Source organism: Epinephelus moara, chromosome 20 (genome assembly GCF_006386435.1).
Source record: "Epinephelus moara isolate mb chromosome 20, YSFRI_EMoa_1.0, whole genome shotgun sequence".
Taxonomy (NCBI): domain Eukaryota; kingdom Metazoa; phylum Chordata; class Actinopteri; order Perciformes; family Serranidae; genus Epinephelus; species Epinephelus moara.
In genome coordinates, this window is record NC_065525.1 from 36,717,685 (window position 1) to 36,728,494 (window position 10,810).

The window sequence follows — 10,810 nt, forward strand, 5'->3', positions numbered from 1 at the left end:
CCGAGACGTACATAAAAGGCTTTTCTCGCAGCGCCGGCCGCGTTGGAAATAGAGCAGTGGGCTGAAGCAGAGCGGCGCGGCGCCGGTGTGGGTTTGTTCATAGAATATAACGGAGGCGGGCGGTTTGACGCGCGGCGTATGGCGGCGGTGTGTGTTGCGGTAACTACATCTAGTAAATGATTACAGTGGCCAGCAGATCTAACCTGATTTGTTTATTTCTTACCTCAGGGGTAGTGCTTTTTAATACATTCACCGAAAAATTTGACTTCATCCTTGTGTTTATTAATGAATGTTCATATATTTGACTTTGTTACAACTAGAGCTGTTCTTTATTTTAGAGATCCCCCACAGCTGAAATTTGTATGTCCTCCTAAAAGGCCATGTGTGTTTGTTTGGCTCTTGGACTTACATAACTACCTGTTCTATATTAGTGGTGTTTGCTGTAATGCAGCCGTTTCTGTTGCCTGACCTTGAACAAGGTACAGGACTTTGGTCAGCTTTGGTTGTTTTTTAGTTACTGCAATCTTCATACTTATACTTATGTACAGCGATCACATGGCCACGAGAGGCTGATGTATTTGAAACATGTTCAAAAGACAAACCTGGATGGATATCTTGAGAAGCAACATATTTGAAAGCAAACTTTATTTATCAGCAGTAGGTGCATCAATTCATTTCAAATCAGGTGTAAGTAACAATAAACTCTCTTCAGATATCACACAAGCTGCACACGAGTCTATTGTGAAACTCACATGCAATAACTGAACCACTTTGTCATCATCCATCTGAGCTGTACTATGTTGTTCTTTTTAATGCCATTCATTTATTTGAGCTTTTCATTTTCTGTTAGCTGGAGCCCTCTAGTGTTTAGTTTGAAAACATACCAGTGCAAACTTCATTGGTAAAATAAAGAAGCTGAAAAGAATCAGTCAAAACATTAATATTCATCATGAAAGGGGTACTCTGGATGGTCACTCCACCTGTGTTGAGACAACACAAAAAAAAAGAGTTTTTATTGCTCTGAGCTTAATGATGAGGACTTATTAGTCTTTTAGAAAAATCTAAAGTACAGTGTTAGGTTTAACTCACTTGTGATTATATATAACATTATAGATTATACTTACATAAGCAGCTCCACAAAGCGAATATTTTTGTTCAGCGCCTCGATGGCTTTCATTTCTTCCTCAGTGAGTGAAAAATCAAATATCTGGAACAAAATATGATTTGTTGTCACTTTGAATTTATGAATACTGTAAAAACAGGGAATATGTCACCATAACTTGTCTTTGTGACAAGAGCATCATCATATGCACACCATAGCCATGATATTTTGATGTTATTGTTCTAGTCAGTTGTAGACAGGTGTAGCCTGTTGGGGTAGGACTGGGTGGTTGGATGGATTAGGAGGATGAGTAGGATAGACCAGGGGACTGGGAAAGGGGAGTGTGGTTTTGTAATTTGTATATTATATGGTGAATACCAGAATATTTTTGAAAATTCATTAAAGGTAATTTTTTCAGAGCATTTTTGTTAACCACCTGGAAGTTGTGTTTGATCCTCTCGGGGCTGAAGCTCTTGGGGATCACGACGACTCCTCTCTGAGCGTTGAAGCGCAGAGCTACCTGGGCGGAGCTCTTGTTGTACTTTCTCCCGATGGATACAAGCACCTCGTCTTCCAGCAGGGGAGGACATTTCACATTCACCCTACACCACAGACAGAGGAGCACACAGATGGTGACAGGATAGAGACTTTTAGCAGAGTTTTTATATCTAGTATCCCAACTAATGAGGGTTTGGTAAAGATAATTGCCATGATCCTATGGACTTTGTTTTGGAGTTTTCAGTTTGTGTTCCTTGTTTCATGTTATTCATTCATGTTTAATCTGCTTCCTGTTTTATTTTGTAGATTCTCTCCTCATGTCATGTCTCGTTTTACTTCCTGTCTTTGTGTGTTTTCCCGCCTGTTTTCTGTCACACCTGTCTCGTTAGTCCTTCCCTGTTCCCAAAGGCTTCCCCTCACACCTGTTCTGCATTGGTCTTGTTTGCTCCACCTTAGTGTTCCCCTCCACACCCAAGGCTATTCAAGAGAAGGCTGAGACACGGGGTCAAACACGGGGGGATTGCACATGCGTCTCAGCCTTCTCTTGAATAGCCTTGTCCACACCCTTGTTGTTAGCCAATCCCCATTCCCCTCCTTTTGCCCGTGTCCTCCTTCTCTAGCTGTGTCTCATTCTTGTGATTAGTTTTCTGTGTACACTAGTTGGATCAAACCAATACTAATACAGATCAGGTGTGATGGGAAGACTCTTGGAACAGGGAGGGACTAACGAGGCAGGTGTGACAGAAAACAGGTGGGAAAACCCACAAAGACAGGAAGTAAAACCAGACATGACACATGAGGAGAGAATCTACAAAATAAAACAGGAATCAAATTAAACATGGATGAATAACAAGGAACACAAACAGAAAACTCCAAAACAAAGTCCATAGGATAACAGAGTATAACAAAAACCCAGGCTCATGACAATGACAATAATTTTGAACATTGCCAGTGTATAATGATCTAGCTCTTTCCATGACTGAAGTTACACTTTATGTTACTTTGATTGCAGATTTTGTCTATTCACACAATGAATCACCAGTATTTCCTTTGCTTTTAGTGTCACAGAGATTTTACTGAGAAATCTAAAAATGCTTTTCTCTGAGCGTTTTTCAACCTTCCGTCAATACAATACCAGGGGGAACAAAACATTACAAAATACCAGCTGTCAGTGAAAAGTGCACATCTCTTAAAACCTACATACCAGGACACATCTCTGGAGGAGCCAATTGGGCAGTAGCCAACAATCACAATGTCATTCTGACGACAGTACTCCAGAAGCTTGGGCTGTGTGAAATATGGATGGCATTCAACCTACGGGAAAGTGAGAAGAAAATAAATAATATAAGAGAAAACTGGGCCAAAGTGATCTCCCTCTACTCTTAGTCGCCAGAATCAAATTGGATGGGAATAGATAGGAAAGGCTCACTCTTTTCAAAACCATTAAAGCTAAAGAAAGATGTCTTCTGGGATAGTCTAGAGTATTTTTGATGAGGAATTGGATGCAAGTCTGTTGACTGTAAAACATACCCTATAAAGGATACATAGATATGCTAAAACTTTGCATTTACATGGAAGAACTAAGCCCTAATGTGTGAGAAGCTAAGTGCTGAATTCTTGTTAATAGCCTGCTGTATATTATATACAACCGTACTACATACACTATGCTATCTCTGATGTCAGTTAGGGTCTAAAAGGACAAGTTGGGGTCACCTGGTTGGATACAGGTCTGTGCTTGAGTCCAGGTTTGTTGAGAAGTAGTTCCAGCTGCCTGCGGTTGAAGTTAGAGACTCCCAGAGACTTAACTAGCCCTGCGTCTTTGCAAGCCTCTAAAGCCTGTTGAGAAGAAAAGATTTACATCCTCTCAAAGACTGATAGTGATTATCTTTACAGACTGACTGAGAGAGTGGAGAGAAAAACACAGTGAAGAGGGAAAAACACAGATCCTTGAACAAACAGAGCTTGGCTCTTTATGACACCGTCCTTGATGGTTTGTGATGCTGCAGCAGAGAATGTTCTGGCAGCAACTTTCAAGAATGAAGGAATATCAAATGCCAAAGTGACTTCTCTTGTATCATAATTTTTATGTTAGCACTGTCATATTTTCTTGGAAGACATTCACTACAGTGCACAGAGAAAATAACAGATTCTGTTGGAGAAGGGACAAACAATTCAATGTAGCACAGCTGAATTAAATGACATGACACTAACATGACATTAGGCCTGGGCATTGTCTGTTTTTTCATACCTTTATACCTTCCTGACATTTCACCAGGGCATACAGTATACAGCATTAGAGTAAATCTTTAAAAAAAAAAATACCACAATTCGTCCACTTAGGCAAGACTTGCTGGGTTTGAATACTTATGGCCCATAGAATAATCAATAGAAAGGAAGTAAGCGCCCTTCTTTCTTGAGGACCCAATGACACTTGTTGCAGCAGCGGATAGCGACCATAGACTGTGAAAATAATGGACGTAGCCACTGTGAAGTCTCCCATTAGTTTGTAGACTGCCGTTTTGAAGCCTTTAGTTTGGCATTTTGGCCACTGCCATCCTGGATTTCTGAAAATTCCATGCAAATTTGGACGCGAGGATGGAGCTGTGGAGGAGCAAGGGGTGGATCTGACTGAGGGAGCCAGAGGACACTACGAAAGCCAGCCTACACAGGCAACCTGACTGTACACTGCACCCAGCTTGCCGTGCTAAATTGCCGCTAACAAAGTTAGCTTCCATAATTCAAGGGAAACTTTACAGATAAGTATCAAAGTATTAAAAAAAAAAAATCTTAGTGACGTTAGCTACTCGCATACCTGTCTACATTTGACAAATATTACATATAAGAGGAGTAACGTTAACCTTGTAACGTTATCGTAGCGTTTGCTGAAGCTAACATTACTATGTGTAAGTTAAAATATTTAGTGTGTGGTTAGCAATTGCAATAATGTGGTGGTTAACACGTTAGGCATCTTAGTGTGCTGATAGCTCAAAAGCTAGCAGATGAAAATTATCTTATTGAACTCAGTTAACGAATCAGTGGGCTGAACGGAGATGATGTGTTAAACATAATCATGCGGCTAATTAACTGCTTTTGTAGTTGGAAGAATTCTCCAAAAAAGTTATATGTGGCAATACTCCCAAACAGGAGCAGAGGCATTTTTCTCAATTACTAGTCTTGTAACGTTATCCCCACCTCTCACAGTCACCATCTTTCTCAGCTCAACTGTCTTTTCCACCAGTAGAGACTGACCTCTGGTGGTGGGTGCTGTGTACTACAACACATCGCCTCAACACAGCATCTCCGTATCACTTTATCAGAAAGAGGAGCATCCATATTTTTTACGTTACTGAAAATCATACCTTCAGGATTTCTAAATACCGCAGTAGACTGTAATACCTTGATGCTGCCCAAGCCTAATTGACATGTTATTAGACACTTCTAGTTAAATCTAATGCAATCCAATACAAGATCCATGCAATTCATTCTACTGCTTTGAAGGCTGTGGTTTTTAGTTTGTGAAGTCTGAGTCTAAACAGTGACACAGATTCAACTCTATTGCTCTATTTTTTCACTCTCTTGTTACTGCTAGTTTAGTGTAGCCTATGTGTATTTCATAGTGCTGACTTTATACTCACATAAATATACGTACATTTAGTTTATGAATGTTTTGATGTCTCCATGGTTCTACTTAAAAAACATGACTGAATACATTAAGTGAGAAAACAACACGTCATGAATGAATGAATGAATGAATGAAATTTTTATTTTCGTGTCTGGCTGCCCCAAGGCAGCCCATCCCTCATGGGATTATTCAGACACATTTTAAAACAAAACATTTTCCAGTACCTGGAAATCATGAAAATACCATATCCGGACACTATAGAAAACAAGAAGGAGAAGGGCAAAGTCATACAAAGTCATTAAATAGCAGGGCCATCCACCGGGAACTCAACAGGACTCACCTCCCATGTTGCACAGAGGTCTGTGTGGTGGTAGATGTGTTTTCCATTCTTGTCTTTTGGATAGTATTCATTTCCGGGCTAAAATTTAAACAGAAATTAATAATTTGCATTAACACTTATGACTTAAATATTGGTCATGTATATACTGTACAAATACTGTACAAAGTGAAGAAGTGAGGTTGGCTCCTTTCACAACTCATACAAATATCTGACTATGACAAAGACACTTTCATGTACTGTAAGTTATGTAAACATGGCTAAATGATATCAATTACCCACTCTTAACCAAACATACCCCTTGCTGACTAATCTTTTCTGGAACCCAGTGGCGGAGCCAGAAAATTTTCTGTGGGCTGGCCAGGATGGTTATGTGATCATTTTGGTGGCAATGTCTCACTAGAAAATATAGGGGTATTTAGGGCACCTAAACCACACACCTCCACAATATTTGGAATGCAGGTAATGGTGGAAAAGGTCAAATAATATTCAGTGTATCTAACTTTTTTTCTTATTCCTGCAAGTAAAGTAACAAAGATGCTTACACTATACAAATGTAGCACAATATACAGACAACTGTACTGCGTACTATGCTGAGAGGACTTGGAGATGTCCCCCCTCAATGTATATGGTGACTACTGCCCTGTCACGTATACATAATTAGGCCTCAGTTGTCTGGGTGCGCAAAGGGGAAGTGTGCTGGTCTTGTCAACTGGACAATATGGAGATATTTGCATCTTGAAAGCAGCAAATGTGGATAGACAGGGAGAAACACACGCAAGCCTAAGACGTGGTAAGATACGATATTCCTCACTATATGAAGTGACTGATAACAAGATCTGTATAATGGATTGTAAAGAAATTCGTCAGGTTTTTATTTTGTAGACAATTGATCTGGATTTATAGCATGATGGGATGACAGCACAATGATGTGTGTGGTATCACTGGAAAGCTCTGGTCCTGCGCTTTCATGGGATATGTGTGGCATTTCTGTGCGAGCCTGCATTCGCGAGTAATCCATCCAACAGTAATGTGTGCGCAAAGCTGTATGAAAGCTTTGTTATACATAATTTTAGTGTAACTTTGTCATTTTTTTTTCGCTGTGAACATTGGACTACTGACAAGTGCTTGTCGGAAAGCTACGGTTCCGCTGTTTCACGTGATATGCGTGGCTTCTCGCTATGATGAACGGTCGCGGAGAAAATCCATAGAGAAGAACAGGTGTGAATTTGGACGCACTATGCGTTGTTCGGACCCATATGGTTAAGGGCTACTGTATAGCTTACCTGTTATTATCTGTTGTTCGGTCGCATTTGGACAGCCCCGCCGGCACTCAGTGGTGACTGGCCTATGGGTGTGCTCTGGTCCACCGATACTGGATTACTATGTTATCCACCGTCTTTGTCTTCTCTTCTTTTTGTTTAACGGTGGTACCGTCTTTGTCTGGTCGCGCCTTCACGCCAAATATCCAAAACACAGGATGTGTGCGCATAATTGTCCATATGCATGTAATTGTAATGGACGCTGTAGGAGAGAGGAATAACGTCGTGGGAGAGACAAAAACTGAGTAAAAAATATTATGAATATGTTTAGAACTACAAATGAACCTTCTTTCAGTGATTTATATTAGACAAAGAAAATTTTACATTGACATCCCGCCCTGACTGTAAACCAGGTCGGGATCAGCCAGCGGCGGTTCCGCGCATGTGCGATTCACTTGCAGTCTGGACGTGGAGGGGTTAACATCTCCTGCTCTGACTGCAGCTGGGAGGGAGGACTGGGCCGCCTTTGAGTGCTTTGGGGCGAGGGAGGAGCCCACGGCAGCATCTGCTGCTCGTTGAAAAGAATAGAAACGATACGTGCTCTCACAACAGAGTCTCCAGTAACATCAGAAAAAGTCACTAGATTTGTCGCTAGTCGTTTTTTGAAAAAGAGTTGCTAGAGGGGTCTGAAAAGTCGCTAAATATAGCGACAAAATCGCTAAGTTGGCAACACTGGGCCAGGGTGGCCAATAGGGTGGCCAGGATTCAGTGTGAGGTGCCCACAGCCACCCCCTGCCACCCCACACCTCCGCCATTACTGTAAAAGTAAATATGTTATGCGGTTAGCTACCATGCATAAATATAACTGTTCAATAATATTGTCTTGGTGTCATATGTAGTGCATTTAAAGTTATAGATGGTAACATTTTCATAGTTGATAAAAACTGTCACTGTATCCTGACAGTAGTCGAGACAGATAATCTGTAAAAAATAGATAAATAAATAAATAAATAATAATAATAATAAATAAAAAGTCCCTACCCCCTTCGACTGCCTCTAATGGTGTAGTGGCCATCTTTCACTTCTCTAAATAACCACATTACTGACGACAAGAGACTGCTATACATGTTGATTGGCTTAGTAGCAATGCCAACAAACAAACGAGCAAACGGTAAAACAACTGTGTTGCTCTGCAGTCTTTGTTTATTTTCTCAAAGTCAGCATTTTCACAATAAAAGCTTCACTTCCTTTTCATTTGTCACATATGTATGGTAGTCGCAAAGGACCAATATTACCATTCACAGAGGTCAAAATATACAGGATAACACATACCTCACAACCTCTTCAACATTACACTGAAATATATTTCTCTCTGTATTGTAGCAAGTCATACAATCTAAGAATAAAACTTATCGCTGATAAATGGTGCTTCCAAATGGCATTTGCATGAATCTATCAAGCCTGAACGAAAACAACCAATCAGAGTCGGGGGGTCTCTCATGCAGCTGTTCTAGAAACATATTTTAGTGTACTGTTTAGCAGTAAAATGAGAACCGCCCGCTGGCCAGAGAGACTCCTCAGCTCTGATTGGTTATTTCAATTCAGGCTTGATAGATTCTTGCAAATGCCTTTAGGACTACTAGAAGAAGGCAGAGGAACATGATTTTTTTCAACAGAGTATCTGTCTTAATGTACTACTGTCAGGATGTGGTGACAAATTCAGCAAATATGAAAAAAGTTTATTTACATAGAAGTTACCAACTGGAGCTTTAAGTTAAAAAATAAAAAACTGTCTGTTAGATTGTGAAACAACATACAGATGTGTTTCTAGGTTTGTGTTGCTATCCTTTCTAATTCTTTCTTTTATTTCAAATAGTTTTCAATCAGGACTTTTTCCTGAAACTGAAGTATCTTCGAACTTCAAAACATCCTGCTTGACAGGATAAATCAATGACAGCATTATCCTAACTAAACACAACCAATATGCCATATCTTTGGTCAAAGTTCAGGCACTCAGTGGCTGGCTAATAAGTGAACTGCAATCTATTTGTGTACTGCGTTTAGAAACCTTGAAGGCCATAGGAAGCTCAACGATGTAGAGATCCACATAGTCTAGTTTTAAGGCTTTCAGTGTCCTCTCCAAGGCCGGTCGCACCAGCTCTGGCGGATGGAAAGTATTCCAGAGCTGAGGAAGATAACAGAGAACAAATCAGAAAACAATCACATGAAATTAAGACATATAAAATGCCTGATATTTGACAGGACGTATTACCTTTCCGCAGTAAAAGATGTCCTTTCTTTGAACGGTTCCATCAGCAATCTTCTCTCGAATGGCTCGACCCACTTCGTGCTCATTGAAATACACCAATGCCCCATCAAAGTGCCTGTAACCCACATCTATGGCCAGCTTGACACATTCGTATGCCGTGCCTTTGGGTGTCTGTCGTAAAACCACAGAAAATGTAAATATTATTTAACCTGGTGTAGACTATGTCATGCTGCAGTTTGTGCTAACATGCATTCCTGTTCAAATGGTCAATAAACGCTCACATTATGCTGTTAATATTTATTCAGTCACCGCACTGCACTCCTACATTGTAAAGGTGAAGCAGTCATAAACAAGCTGAGCTCGCATACTAATCAACAAACACACAGATGTAATTCTTCTCACCGTTCGAGGATCCCCATAGGTGCCCAATCCCAGCAATGGAATATGGTTCCCATCACTGAGAGGGATTCTGTGGCTTTCTGCTGTCAGATTCATGTGTGTGAAAATATCTGATTAACTAAAGCTCTCTACAGCCTGGCTGTTTATCTGTGAAAGACCATGAACCTTGAACCATGACCATAATGATGGACTTGAGGCACATTGTGCTGTCTCGCAGGTGTTTTCCTCACATGAGAGAAAATAATGAAGACAAAGTGTTAATTGCAATAGTAAACTGTAATGTTTACCCTCTGCTCATAATCTTATGTAAATATTATCCAGCGTCTGAACATGCTGTGATAACAACTATGTGGTCACGCTGTTATTGTTGTTATTATAGCAGTTTAAATAGGCTGTGCATAATTGAAATCTGTACCAAAATAATCTAATTTAATGATTTTATGAACAAAAGATAAGTTACTTTAACAAACTGAGTGATGATCACAATGGATGTGATAGTGCAGCATTATTGCATTACACATTAAAAAAACATGACCTCCATTAGCTCTTCCTGGACGCCTCCTTTTCAGGCTACACCGAACTCCTTAATTGATTCATTGTTTTCTATAATTTTTCTTTTTTTCTAATTATTGTTATTTATTTATGTAGTGTAGTTGAACTATAATAATACTATAATAATTATTATAACTGACATTTATTTTATGTTTTCTTGTTCTCTTCCATCTCCTTGCACATATCTGCACATTCCTGCACACATACTGTTTTTCATTTATAAATATAGGACACACTCATTAAACACACTTTCATAAATGCACACAAACATTAACAACGCTCCCACTAACAGAAACAACACAAAATCAGTACAATACTCAAATCAATACATCTGTGTCTTACATCTTGTGTCTCTATACGTCAACTGTGTCACTTGTTTGTCCCATGTCACACCATGGATGAATTATTGAACAGGCCTACTGAGCACAGGCCCAGGGGCCCAACATGTCAGGGGGCCCCCTGGCCTTCATTTACAAAATGTCACTCAAATTAACACTCACCAACCAGGAGGAGAATCTAAATTACCACAAAGAGACACAAAAACAACCACAAAGAGATGCAAAGAAACTGCAAAAATCTACCCCACTAAAACAAAAAATTACCACATGACAACAAAAAGACACAAAACAACCACAAGGAGACACACAGTGACTACAAAAAGACTCAAAACAACCACAAAGAGCGACAAAACAACTACAAAGTGACACAAAATGACCAAAAAAGATAGAAATGACCTCAAGCAGACAAAAACTTCCCCAGTAAAACACAA

The 10,810-nt window shown here is 39.9% G+C and overlaps 2 protein-coding genes across 3 annotated transcripts in view; one reads left to right on the top strand and one right to left on the bottom strand.

The window, feature by feature from the left end:
• The window catches only part of LOC126408061 (transcription intermediary factor 1-alpha-like), a 39,372-nt gene that overhangs the window by 1,689 nt on the left and 26,873 nt on the right, over positions 1 to 10,810 (top strand). The gene's annotated exons all lie outside the window — the stretch shown is intronic.
• LOC126408067 (aldo-keto reductase family 1 member D1-like) lies at positions 629 to 9,650 on the bottom strand. Its single transcript, XM_050073426.1, has 9 exons — positions 9,493 to 9,650; positions 9,094 to 9,261; positions 8,890 to 9,006; positions 5,563 to 5,640; positions 3,314 to 3,436; positions 2,805 to 2,914; positions 1,539 to 1,704; positions 1,125 to 1,207; positions 629 to 980 (listed from the first exon to the last, which is right to left on the bottom strand). The coding sequence occupies exons 1-9, from the start codon at positions 9,583 to 9,585 to the stop codon at positions 938 to 940; spliced, it is 981 nt and encodes a 326-aa protein (XP_049929383.1). The 5' UTR covers positions 9,586 to 9,650; the 3' UTR covers positions 629 to 937.

Excerpts from the sequence above, each read along its gene's own strand:
- LOC126408067 (XM_050073426.1), bottom strand. The coding sequence starts at position 9,585 with ATGAATCTGACAGCAGAAAGCCACAGAATCCCTCTCAGTGATGGGAAC. Across the intron at positions 9,007-9,093 it reads ACATCTTTTACTGCGGAAAG|CTCTGGAATACTTTCCATCC; the intron begins GTAATACGTCCT and ends TATCTTCCTCAG. Across the intron at positions 1,705-2,804 it reads TCCTCCAGAGATGTGTCCTG|GGTGAATGTGAAATGTCCTC; the intron begins GTATGTAGGTTT and ends TCTGTGGTGTAG.